Here is a 13,373-nt window from a genome sequence, read left to right on the forward strand (position 1 = left end):
CAGGCAACAGCACAGCATCTTCAAATTTCTCTCTGCTTCTGTTATCAAATTACCATCTCTTGTGAGGTAAAATCTCCCTCTATTGTCTCTCACATAATGACCTTTATGATTATAATGAGGACCCATCTAGATAATCCAGGATGACCTCCCTGTCTCAAGATCTTTAAATTAATCACCTCTGCGAGATCCCTTTGCCTTGTGTACCTTATTTGTTACTTACGTTCATGGGTTTTAGGGATTAGGACCTGAATATTTTGGGGGACCACTATTCAGCGTACCTCAAGATCTGTGGAGAAAAATAGTAATATAGAGATCATATAACTCCAGAGAGAGCAAGAGAAGGATCAGAGATTCTGAGGCGAAGAGGGCACCTGCCTTGGTTCCTCAAGGTTTTTTAATTCCTGATTCTCATCCCTTACCAGGTCTTCCTGTTCCTTATCTTGTGGGATTCTATATATGTTGATTATTATTATCATAAACACAATTTTACTAAAGCGAGCATGATTAGTTTTTTGCTTTTGTTTTCTCCGAACCAGAGGAATTCTAGGATGCTTATTTTTTCTGGATATGGTTGCCACATCGGTCAGCTGCCACAGTTGATTAGTCTAGACTCCCTGGTCCATTTATGGTCTCAAGATAACTGGTTTTCCTTCCAAGCCAGTTGCCTCTCACAGTCTATTCTTTTTTTTTAAATTTTTTTAATGGTTATTTTTGAGAATGAGACAGACAGATCATAAGCAGGGGAGGGGCAGAGAGAGGGAGACACAGAATCCGAAGCAGGCTCCAGGCTCTGAGCCGTCAGCACAAAGCCCGACGCGGGGCTTGAACTCATAAACCCCCGAGATCATGACCTGAGCCGAAGTCGGACGCTCAACCGACTGAGCCATGCAGGCGCCCCTCTCATGGTCTATTCTAACTGTATCTTGGTCTGCCCTTATCTGCAGGTCTGCCAGAAAGTTAGGGCAGGCAGGCAATGCCCTGGTTTTAGAAAAAAGTGGATAACTTCCAGGTTAACTCTTTTCCCTCTAAAGTTTCTTCCTGGTACAGTGAGGTGTAAAGTAGACTGAAATCTGCATTCTTTAAATTTGTGCCACCCTCCAGGGTATGGTTTGGGGCAAGAGGCTTAACCTCTGTGGACCTCGGTTTGGAGATAATAGTATCAGCTTCTCAAGGTTAAGAGGATGAGGGGAGATACACAGATGTACATATTTAAGTAGGCTGTACAAACCTGGGATATTCTTCTTCCTTGTTTCTGTCAGTATCTACAGTCTTTAGCTGTCAGGGATGAAACCAGGCATCTCAAACATCTGAAAAGAACCAGTTAGAAGTGCTCACTATTAGTTACCCATGGCTGTATTTCTTAGACTATCTTGGTTGGGCCTCCAATAACAAAGAGAAAAAGGAAAATCACCAAATGTATTTCCCACATTACTGTTGAAAAAGCTAAGGTTCAGATATGCTAAGTGCCACATGATAAAAAAAAAAAAAGCAATTGACTCAGGCCTAAAATTCAGGGTTTTCTGACTTCAGTTAAGTATTTTTCATTGATTCATGATATTCTGTGTGTGAGATGGTCTAATAATAGAATTCAAAATGTGCTATTTTCTCTATGCTTGAATTGCCTCCCTTGGATCTTGACCACAATACTTTGTATCTGATGTGACATGAAGCCTTTTCATATCTTCCCACCTATCTTTGATTTTGTGGTTTCAAGCATGCATATCTCCATATAGAGTCCAAGGGTTGAAAATAGCCATTCTTAGCAAACGAACTTACAAGTTCGCCTAGGCAAGAGAGTTCAAGTTCTCCTGTGTAATAAGGACATGATTTTGCTGATTGCTTCTCTCAAAACTTTTTTTACCTTTGCATTCCTTAGACTATAAATGAAGGGGTTCAGAAGAGGCGTCACCATAGTGGTGAGAACAGCAGTCACTTTGTCAAAATCCAGCGAACGGCTCTGGCTGGGCCTCACATACATGAAGATGTTGCTCCCATAGGCAATGGAGACGACCGTGATGTGAGAAGCACAGGTGGAAAATGCCTTCTGACGTCCTTGGGCTGAGGGGATGCGCAAAATGGTAGAAATGATGTAGGTGTAAGACACAATGGTGAGTACCAGCGAGGTCAGGAGGACGAGGGAAGATAAGAGGAAGTTTATCATCTCAATGAAATGAGTGTCTATGCAGGCCACCTGTAGCAGAGGGGCAATGTCACAGAAAAAATGACTGATTTCTTTATGACAGTAGGGCAGTCTGGACACTACAATAGTTGGGCACAGCACTGAGAAGAAGGCTCCTACCCAGCATCCCAGAACCAGTAGGAGACAGACGTTGCTGTTCATGATGATGGTATAGCGCAGGGGGTTACAGATGGCCACATAGCGGTCAAAGGACATCACTGCTAGGAGGATAAACTCCACTGTCCCCAAGAAAAAGAAGAAGTATGTTTGAGTCATGCAGCCAGCAAAAGATATGGTCTTCCTGTCCTCTAGAAGACAAGCTAATAGCTTTGGGGTAACTGAGGTAGTGTATAAAATGTCCAGAAATGACAAATTACTGAGGAAGAAGTACATTGGGGTTTGGAGGCGATTATCAGCCCATATTAGGGAAATGATGACAATATTTCCTGTAAGAGTTAACATGTAAATAAACAAGAGGACCACAAAGAGGGAGATCTGAAGCTTCCGGATAACAGGGAAGGCAGTCAGGGTGAATTCAGTCACTGTGGTCTGATTTTGCATATCCATGGCATGCAATACTTAGTGGGCAGCGCTTCTCTGAAAAAAAATTATGGAAATGAAAATCAGCTTAAATGAGTTTTCAACTCAGTATCAGTGATAAATGTAAAGTAGTAAAAGCTTTGAATGAAATGTCAGAGTGATTTCATCCTGCCACTCACTCTAATAAATATAGGACCTTGATAAGTTACATGACATCTTCTAACCTTGGTATTCTCACATTTAACATTTTTGGTTGAATGACATTTTCTCCATGGTCTCATTAAGCTCTAGCCTTTATGATGGTCATCTCTTGGACCCCGTGCTCCTTCCCTTCTCTGTTTCATTTTTCCTGATCTACTGTTTCCCTGGCTAAGTTCTGTGCTTGAGAAGAGAGAATCCTTAACTGAGAATCCCATCAGTCCATTTGCAAAATGGGAAAAGGGAATGTTAAGGAAAGTTGAGTTACTTTTCTCCAATTCATTTCAACCCTTCAGGTATCATCTACATAAAGGAGCAGAAACTATGAAACTGACCAAGAGCATCAAATGAAAGAGAACCTGTTTTGGTCTCTCCTCACATTTGTGATTGGTATCGCATGAGTCTTAAGGTGATCTCTGGTTGTCCCTGAGTTGTTCTGATGTGATAATAATTGATCTCCATAAGGCTGCATTGCTTTCTTTGTTTTTATTTATTATACTGATATAAAGGTTTTGATGTCTACACTGTTAAAGAACAAGTAGTTGCATGATATATGGTTCATCATTGGCGTAACCTATTTCAGACATTTGAAACACCTCTACTGGGAAAATGATCAGTGTATTTCTTTTTTGTTCCCTGCAATGCCATGTGTATGGCAGGATCCAAAAGAATACCAAAGCTTTTCCCTTCCATTCCTTGACTGGGGATTCTTACAGGTTGTCTTAAATAGGTCTCTTATACCTCACATTCTTTTCAGCAATTTGAACAATCAGCTTGTTAACAGTAGTGAAAGAATGATGATGGAGTTTGCAACACTCATCTTGGAATACGGCTCAGGTTTGCTGAACATGTACTGCGTGTCTGTATCCTTCAGTGAAGCTCTGCCTTTTGGTGTTTTATTTTGTAGCTAATCCTTTAGTTTTATGTGAAAATGACCAATTTATTAACTGAGCTAGGTTGTCTCTAGGTTTGGAACCCACTGAGTTCCTCTTGAAAGAAGGTCTTTTTCCTCAGGCGCTATCTCTCTGAAAAGTAATTCCTAGGAGTCTTCTTTTGCCTTAAAGACTTTTTTGGGGGGAGTGGATTTCCATTTGAAAAGTTTGCTGTGACTTTTCTGGTCCTTGTAGTTGCTCATTATTTGCATTCACCATTCATTTACTCTAGAAACAAACTACCTTGAAGTTACCAAAAGACCTCAAAGGGTCTGATCTATTGAAATAGAGTCTTGGTACCAGCCGGTGCATTTCCACCACTAATACGATAATATTGATCCCTCCCCCCACTGCTGCTGCATCCAGGTAACAAACTTCCAGACTGATTTCTACAGCCCAAGAAGGCATAACCATATCTGGGTGGACATGTGTTAATGTTACTAAGATCTAATACAAAGACAGAATAGAGCATGGTATGTGTACAAGGAGAAATGCTTTGAAATTCCCTTTCATTTCCCCCTTCCCGCCCTCCTTACTGACAACACCAGAGATGAGTGGGTGTTAAGACACACTGATGTGCATTCTCACGAACTGCCTGTCATCTACTCCATTGTTCCTTCCATTCAACTAGCCAATTGTTTCACAACATCTGTACTGTCATCGTTTTCCTTCTTGCCTCTGTAGTCTTTGATGAGCCTGATGGGAGCTTGATTCCTGTCTGGTATTGTCAGAGTCAGACAGTTTGGGATCTTCAAAAACACCGTGCCAGGTTTTAATAACAAGAATCTGGGAGGGTTGGACACAAATAGAATTGCTCTTTGCTGTGGTTGTCATTGGGTCATATAGGACTGGAAAAAAGGGGCCTGGAGAGCTTTCTGTTCTGCTGAGTAAGGGTCAAATAAACTTCTCTGAGACGAACTAAAGCTGTAGCATTGCTCTCCTTTGGGGAGTCTCTTCAGTTCATGATAGTGGAAAAGAACTTGGCTTCTCCAGAAGCCAAGTTGGTCTTCTCTAGATGACCTCTGTGCTCTCCAGAGCCCATCATGTCTGAGGGGAAATGGTTGTGGATTAGACCATCTGTGTCTGACAATTTAATTATAAGTTTGCCAACTTAAGGCTTTCATTGGCGGAGGGGAGATTTTTTTCTTCATTACCATTTGTGGATCCTTAAAAAATGGTATTGAATTGCATATTTGCATGTTTCAAGATGCCGGATTTAGTGAGATAAATGTGGACTAATGGAAAAATCATAGCAGATTTTCAGTCAGAAAACCTGTGTTGTTTACTTTTTTCTCTTGTGGCCACTTGAGTGAGTGGCCTTTAATGAGACTTGTAAGTACCCTGTCTTGACTGTTTTCTCTCTAATGTGAGGATGATGACACTCCACGTTCCGGTCCTCACCTAGGGCCCAGCCCAGTAATGGTTATATACTTGGCGTTCAGTACATGTTTGTTAAGAACATGGGGATGGGGAAGCAGAAACAGAAAAGAACTAAGATGTAGTGGGAATGGGGGTGAGAGATAATTTGGGATCTTTGCTGCTGTCAGTCAAATGTGACAAAGTTTAATTGTAACTGAAGTACATTAAGAACTTTCATCTTCAGACTTAGGGTAGAGCTCTAATACTTGACATCTGCCGACAGTAGAAGTTTTGGGAAAGCAGTAATTACACTTTAATTCGTCAAATATACATGTAAACAAACGTAGTGAGACCCAAACTGCTTAACATATAAATACGGATAATTGCATATTATAGGATACTTACATCACGCTGATTGTCCCACAGTTGGTATTTTCTCCATTCAAGTATGTTAACAAACTAGAAATCTGGGTGTGTTTTTCCTCCTGCTTCCCACCCATTTTTCTTTAAATTCTGTTATTGCTTCAGTGCTGGATTCTGTGTAAATCTCAGTCTTAGCCTGAGTCTGTTTTCCCACGTGGTACTTAACCGCCCTTTCAGAACCACACCAAATGGTTATTCGCTTTTTGCTGAAGTGTTCCATCCGTCTTCCTCTGAATGGAAAGCAGTCCTTTTGAGTAATTTCTATCAGTTTTTTTCAGTTCTTTTTTGTATTTCCACAGAAAAATTTAAATCCTGACTTACACCAGGATGAATGCAAGTGGTATATTACCATTTAATCTTTCATGTTACACGTCCAGTGAGTCTCCATCTCAGGTATTCCTCTGAGTTTCAAGTAATGTGGACTCTGAAGCACATTTTTGCCAAGAGCAGAAGAGTGAGGTTTGGCGATGAATGGGGGAGTCCCACCCAACCGAGTCACGAGCAGGTCCTCTGACTCCTATTTTGGATCTCTGGCAAAAGTGACCAAAAGCTTCTCAAATTTCAGTTGGGTTTCTGTTTCTTTGTTTGGTTTTAGTTGCAGGAATGTAATTTCCTCTCTATTTAGTGAATTTCTCTTTCTTCTGTGGATGCACCCAGAAACGTGGAATTATTCAAACACGGGACGTTAGAGCAGAAGAGAACTCCACAGGCGGATGAGTCAGCCGGCCCCCAAATATCCTGCAATGTCTCCACCAAGGTCCCGTCCAGTGATGCTAAACTCACTGTTTCTTGAGGCAACTCATTCTACCCTCATGGGCCTGATTGTCAGGAGAATTCATCTTTGCTTTCACTGAAACATCTCTCTGAACTGTCACCCTTTGTTAGGTCACCGCTGTTCATTCATTGGGGGTATTGTGACTTGATTGTAAATGTAACCGTCTTTATTTACGCTCTCCAGAAAATAACATTACTCTGCCTCTATTGAATATGAACTTTGATAGTTAATGAGATTCTGTGTTCACCTTCAGAGATTTGGTTTACAATGGCACCTGGGATTATGGCATAAAAAAAGGTTAATTATGACTACTGCAATCACAGAACATGAGAATTGAAGTAACGAATCAGTTATAAAGTTAAGGTCTCCTGGGAGAATCTCTTGGTTGTTTATTTTATTTATTTAAAGAGAAACTTATACAGCTGCTTTAAAACCTCAGGGAACTAGAAACTTGGAAAACTTCAAACACAATTTTTTTTCCTGAAATGATTGTAGTGTATTAAAATAAGCTGTAAGAGCGATGAACCATTGGAATCTACCCTAACAGCCAAGAGTACACTTTACTCACTGTGTGTTAGCCAATATGAGAATAAATTATATTTAAAAAATAAAGATTATGCAACAAAAATAAAATGAAATTGACAAAAAAGCTTGTGGTTGCTTTCCAAACATAGATTATTTATGTAGATTTTATGTCTATGTACATATTTCAATTGATGCGTGAGGTACAAATAATAACCAGTTTAAGGGTACAGTGGTTGAGGTTTGGCACATCTTCACCAGAAGATAACACCAGTGCCATTATGATGGTTTAGAATATTTCCATTATCTTAGAAACACTCCTGCACCCTTTTGCAGCAAAAATGTTCCCCTCCCCACCTCTGCCCCTGATAACTACCAACACGTTTCCTGTCAATGTAATTTTGAATTTTCTAGAATTTTATCTAAATGCAGTCTTACTGTGTATAGTCTTTTGTGTTTCTTTCCTTCACTTTATCAGATGCTTTGAGATTAATCCATGTGTTTCTGGTATCACAAGTTTCTTTTTTTGTATTCCTGGAAGATTATCTATTATATAGATTGTGTAGATATATCACAGTTTGTTTACCTAGTCACCAGATGATGGACACTTGGATGGTTTTCAGTATTTGTCCATTTTGAACCAAGCTCCTCTGAGCAGTGGGCCCATGTTTTTATGTGAATATTTATTTTCATTTTTCTTGGAAACATTCCTAGGAGTAGAATTGCTATGTTTTATGGTAAGTTTATGTTTAACTATATAAGAAACTGCCATGGTGTTTTCCAATTTTATTTTCATTTCCTTTTCATCTTATTAGTTGTTTTTGGCTTTCTAAAAAACATTTTTTAACATTTATTTATTTTTGTGAGAGACAGACTGCAAGCAGGGAGGGACAGAGAGAGAGGAGACACAGAATCTGAAGCAGGCTCTAGGCTCTGAGCTGTTAGCACAGAGCCCAACACGGGACTCGAACTCACAAGCCATGAGATCATGACCTGAGCTGAAGTAGGACGCTCATCTGACTGAGCCACCCAGGCTTCTCTGTTTTGGCTTTTTATGGTTCCCTTATGCCTTTCTTCCTCCCTTGGTGTCTTACTTTGTGAACTGATGATTTTCCATAGCGGTATGCTTTGATTTCCTTCTCTTTGTGTTTTGGATATCCACTGTTGGTTTTTGCTTGGCGGTTACAGTGAAGTGTATGTAAAATGTCTTATAGTTAGATCCAACTATTTTATGCTGATAACAACTTAACTTTGATCACATACAGAAACTCTCCCCTTTTACTCCCTACCTCCTCCCTGATATTTTATGGTTTTGATGTCACAATGGACAGTTGACCTTTGAACAATGTGGGAGTTGGGGGTGCACAGTTGAAAATTTATGTAAAATTTTTGACTTCCCCAAAAGTTAACTACTAATAGCCTACAGTTGACCAGAAGCCTTACCATTAACATAAAGCCATTTAATACACATTTTGCTTATGTATTATATATTGTGTTTGTATAGACTTGAAACTAGGTAACATTGTGTGTCAACTGTATTTCAATTAAAATAAAAGTCATTTAAAATATCAGATTAATCAGCATTAACTATTTGGGACATTTCCTTATAGCCTTTAAGAGATTCTGAAGTGTAAAATAACTATGAATAGATTCAGAATTGTTGAAAATCCCTTTTCTAAACACTTACATATTTACCTTATATAGACTTTCCTTTGTATAAGGTAAGTGAAAGCATTTCACTTCTCATGTGAACATAATTTTGCCTCCTCCAGACCTCCACTGTGTAAGCTGAATAGAATGTAGGTCTTCTTAAAGCAAATCCTGGAAATTTAAATACTTGGCTGAAATCAGTTACCGCTACTTAAATCCAATCTTTACCAGGATGTCAAAAATGTGTGGATAAATAGAAAAAACATTATTAACATATAAATAATTTCAACTTAGCCTTTTAGTTTATAGGCTATAAGCTTGTGTTTAAAGAACAGTTCTCCAAGGGATTTGGGGGTGGTTGTCAGTCTGCTTCCTCTTAGACCAATGATAATGGCGAAAAGAAAACAGAATGAAAAAGACATTCAAAAAGTAGTAACTGATTTTATAACTGGCAAGTTTAGGTAACGGTGCCTTCCAATTGTCGCAAAATTGTATGAGATCTAGTGAATGAAAGCAATTTAGTAAGTTGGATTCATAAATGAATTCAAACAGATCTCTTTGGGTGTAGGGTCTGGACCCATGAACAAAAGACAATAGGGTTTAAAAAGTGGGCTTTTCCAAAGGAAAAAAATCAAAATCAAAATAGGGTTTGGGGAAGATGTAATGAAAAGATGGCTCTTCTGATTACAAAGTGTGACTCAGACAGATCTGTCTGCAGTTGTATATGGGGCCATTTGTTTTGCATATTGTCTGGGTTGCAAGTGTTCCTGTACCTGACGCCTTCATAGGCATCTGACACAAAAACCATAAATGAATACTGGTTGTGCTCACTTATATTTGGATGTTTCGCATGAACAACACCTGAATGGAGTTCTTTAACCCAGGGATTTAATAACATAGGTATTATTGATAACTGACAGCACAAAACCAATTTTATGGGTAAACAAAACCCAGCTTTGTATACCCTTTATTTAGGCATGCAAAGACATAACAAAATCTAACTCTGGTCTCATTTAATCATCTATCTCTTCTCGTCAGGGACTGTTAGACTCATTGGGTGATGAAGTGCCTGAGGTACATTCTTGGTCCTTCTCCTGGTCCCTTTTTGCATCTTACTGTTTTTGTCCACTGTTTCTTATTTTTGGGTTTCTCAGATATCCTGGAAACTGGATTGTTCTGCTTTTCATCAGAGCCTTATGACCCACTCTGCGTCATTGCCCTTACCCCAAAGTCTAACGGGAGTATATCTATAGTTGAAGAAATTGGGTTTATCATTCATTGCAGTGAGGGAAAACCCAAACTGTGGAGAGAGTGAAATGTCTCACTAAGTGTACTTATCATAGGATTTAGGCTTTCTTTGGGAACTTTTGGGGAGGGTCTATGGAAGCAGCAGCCTGTTCTGGATTGAGTGCTCTCAGAAGGATGGGGACAGAGTAAGGTAAAGCTATAATTAGTAAAGAGGTAACAGCCATTCAATTTGGTAAGGCAGGGGATTGTTTGGTATTTTGTGTTGCACAGTGATCCTGTATGAAATGGATGTTCAGTGAAACTGTTTACGTCCAATGGGAGAAAAACATGACTTATCTGTAAGTATCACATCAGTTTGTAATAATACCAAGAAATATCTGTGAACACCAGATCCATTCTAGATGTTAGGGGCTCCCTTCTTTGGGCTGAATCCTGCTTTTTTTCTTAAGATTATAGTTCCTTGTTGAACACCTCATCCCCCTTTGATGTAAATCAGGCTTTCTTATTCTCTCAGGCAACAAGATCTGAATTTCCATGGTTACTTCCTTCTTTGTAATCTTGCTTCCTAATAACCCTCTCCTTCCTACCTCTTCCTGGATATGCTGGGTATAGAGTTCGGTTGTCCTTTGTCACCTGGGAAGACCCAGCAGAATATAAAAGTTTGAAGAACTGTGCTATGCACATAGTTATAGAAATGATAATAACACTAAGGGATTCTAGGGCACCTGGATGGATGGTGTCCAACTCCTGATTTCATCTCAGGTCGTGATCCCAGGGTGGTAGGATCGAGCCCTGACTTGGGCTCTGCGTTGAGCGTGGAGCCTGCCTAAGGTTCTCTCTTTCTTTCTCTCTCTCTCACTCCCCCACCTCCTCCCCCCATGCTCATGCTCTCTCTAAAATAAACAAACAAACAAATAAATAAGTAAATAAAAATAAAAGGTGATTCTGCCTTCTAGATATATACCTTGTAGGGCCATATTATGTTGATAAATTCAGCACATTTCTATTTATCATCGCAATGAATCTGAGATGAGATTCACATTAATCAAAAAGATAATAGTAATTAATTTACAAGAACAAAGACAGTATTTCATGGCTAGACAACCTTTGCCATGAGTATTTTCTCCAACTAGGCAAGCTAGATGGGAAGGCAAAAACAGATACAAAGGTGCTTGGTGAACTTAGAGTCAGAACAAGGAAAAGTTAGTAATTCAAATAAAATGCTTAATGGGATCAGATAAAGATAAAGGTAACCTGACTCTGCCAGTGCCACAGCAGGCACAATACTAATTTGTGTGCAGGATAGACCTTCTTCCTAGAGCAACATTTGATAGTCTTTGCATTTGCCAGTCTTTTAAACTTTTTCGTCCATATTGACTAACAGAATTAAAACTTTTGCCTCTTAATCTAGTCAAGATCATCAAAGGAGAAGCATCTCGGTTGGGGCGGGCTGGTGAAAATGCCTCACTTTCTACTTACCAATATCTATGTGTGATGACAATATTACTTTCATACAGATGATCTCATTTTATTTATTTATTTTAAGTTTTTTCTTTTTTATGTTTATTTATTTTTGAGAGAAAGAGAGAGACAAAGTGCGAGTGGGGGGAGGCGCAGAGAGAGAGGGAGACACAGAATCCGAAGCAGGCTCCAGGCTCCAAGCAGTCAGCACAGAGCCCAACGTGGGGCTCGAACTCTCGAAACGTGAGATCATGACCTGAGCCAAAGTCGGACGCTTAACCGACTGAGCCACCCAGGCGCCCCTTAATGATCTCATTTTATAGCCACAAGTGCCCTGGAAAATAATCAGAGCAGACATTCCTGCCACCATTTTGCAGATGGGCAGGTGGAATCTTGGAGAAATCATGCAACCTAAGTAACTAAGTTCCCAAGTCCATTGAAGTTAGTGCCTAAACAAATATTAGACATTAGCTCTTGTGACTCAGGGCCTGGAGTGTTTCCATGATCCTATGTTACTATTTGAAAAATATTTCAAAGACTGAACAGACATAGAATTCTTTTTTTTTTTCCTTCTGGTTTTCCATACTTCACTGTTGATGATGTGTGACGGTTAATCATCCTGCTGACAGATTCTGAGACTTCAGTTGTACTTTGGTGTCAGTCTTCATAAGGCACAAGGTGCTATAGAGAGAAAGCATAGCTTACATGTCCTGAAATTGCTTAGTGTTATGTTCCCTTGGAATGTGATGGAACTATCCTGCTAACTGACTCTTTCAAGACTTCCTTTACCTTTTCATTCCTCAAGCTATAAATGAAAGGATTCAGAAGAGGGGTCACCATTGTAGTGAGGACAGCCGTCACTTTATCAAAATCCAGTGAATGGCTCTGGTTGGGCCTCACGTACGTGAAGATGGAGCTTCCATAGGCAATGGAGACAACTGTGATGTGAGAAGCACAGGTGGAAAAGGCCTTCTGACGTCCTTGGGCTGAGGGGATGCGCATGATGGTAGAAATGATGTAGGTGTAGGATGTGGTGGTGAGCACCAGTGAACTCAGGACCACAAGGGAAGATAAGAGGAAGTTTATCATCTCAATGAAGTGGGTATCAGTGCAGGCCACCTGTAGTAAAGGGGCAATGTCACAGAAGAAATGACTAATTTCTCTATGACAGTAGGGCAATCTGGACACCACAATAGTTGGGCATAGCACTGAGAGAAAGGCTCCCACCCAGCAGCCCAGAACCAGCAGGAGACAGACCCTACTGTTCATGATGATGGTATAGCGCAGGGGGTTACAGATGGCCACATAGCGGTCAAAGGACATCACCGCTAGGAGGATAAACTCCACAGTCCCCAGAAAGAAGTAGAAATAAACTTGAGTGATGCAGCCAGCAAAGGATATGGTCTTCTTCTTTTCTAAGAGACAAGCTAGCAACTTTGGGGCAATAGTAGTTGTGAACAAAATGTCCAAAAATGACAAATTACTAAGGAAGAAATACATTGGTGTCTGGAGACGATTATCAGTCCATATTAAGGAAATGATGACAATGTTTCCTGTTATGATGAGCATATAAACCAGCAGGAGAATGACAAACAGCAAGACTTGAAGCTCCTGGATGGCAGGAAGGGAGACCAATGTGAATTCACTCAATGTACTCTGGTTTCTCATAGCCATTTCAACTGGAAGGGGGAAGAAACAAACAAAGAAAAGCAGAATAGTTGAAGACATCTTTCAGGTTTTTCTATGATCTTATTAAATATAGATTTAATATAAATATTAAATATAGAGGGTGTGGTCCTAGTGTTTTCTCTGACCATATCATGTGGCCTCAGGCAAATCACATGAGCCTCTTGGCCTCAGTTCTCATCTTCATAGTTGATGGGTTGGAAAAAAAATGTTTATGGTTCCTTTAAACTTTAACTTTTCAACTTCAATGACATGCATATATTTCTTCTCTTTCCTTCCTTAAATCCAAATCTGTTCAAGTTAACTGAAGTGTATAATTAACAGAAATTCACTCAAGTCATTTTGATCATGTTATACTTTAATCTTTAATAATATGGGTATCTTAGCTGATAACGTCATA

The 13,373-nt window shown here is 39.7% G+C and overlaps 2 protein-coding genes across 3 annotated transcripts; both read right to left on the reverse strand.

Annotated features, from left to right (window-relative positions):
- Window positions 1–1,096: 1,096 nt before the first annotated feature.
- On the reverse strand, window positions 1,097–6,674 carry LOC101089040 (olfactory receptor 6M1-like). Of its 2 annotated transcripts, XM_045038112.1 has the most exons (3): window positions 5,614–6,674; window positions 1,862–2,776; window positions 1,097–1,307 (listed from the first exon to the last, which is right to left on the reverse strand). In XM_045038112.1, exons 2-3 carry the CDS (start codon window positions 2,744–2,746, stop codon window positions 1,272–1,274), a joined length of 921 nt encoding a protein of 306 aa, XP_044894047.1. In that variant the 5' UTR covers window positions 2,747–2,776; window positions 5,614–6,674; the 3' UTR covers window positions 1,097–1,271. The 2 variants fall into 2 exon arrangements, with proteins under 2 accessions (XP_044894047.1, XP_003992533.2); XM_003992484.3 differs by lacking the exon at window positions 1,097–1,307 and having other exon boundaries at window positions 1,799–2,776.
- Window positions 6,675–11,597: 4,923 nt separating this feature from the next.
- LOC101093042 (olfactory receptor 6M1-like) lies at window positions 11,598–13,124 on the reverse strand. The gene has a single exon (XM_003992497.4). It carries the CDS (start codon window positions 13,013–13,015, stop codon window positions 12,014–12,016), a length of 1,002 nt encoding a protein of 333 aa, XP_003992546.4. The 5' UTR covers window positions 13,016–13,124; the 3' UTR covers window positions 11,598–12,013.
- Window positions 13,125–13,373: the final 249 nt, after the last annotated feature.

Source organism: Felis catus, chromosome D1 (assembly GCF_018350175.1).
Source record: "Felis catus isolate Fca126 chromosome D1, F.catus_Fca126_mat1.0, whole genome shotgun sequence".
In the NCBI taxonomy this organism is placed as follows: domain Eukaryota; kingdom Metazoa; phylum Chordata; class Mammalia; order Carnivora; family Felidae; genus Felis; species Felis catus.

Coding starts and splice junctions, on each gene's coding strand:
- LOC101089040 (XM_003992484.3), bottom strand. CDS start 2,746: ATGGATATGCAAAATCAGACCACAGTGACTGAATTCACCCTGACTGCC.
- LOC101093042 (XM_003992497.4), bottom strand. CDS start 13,015: ATGTCTTCAACTATTCTGCTTTTCTTTGTTTGTTTCTTCCCCCTTCCA.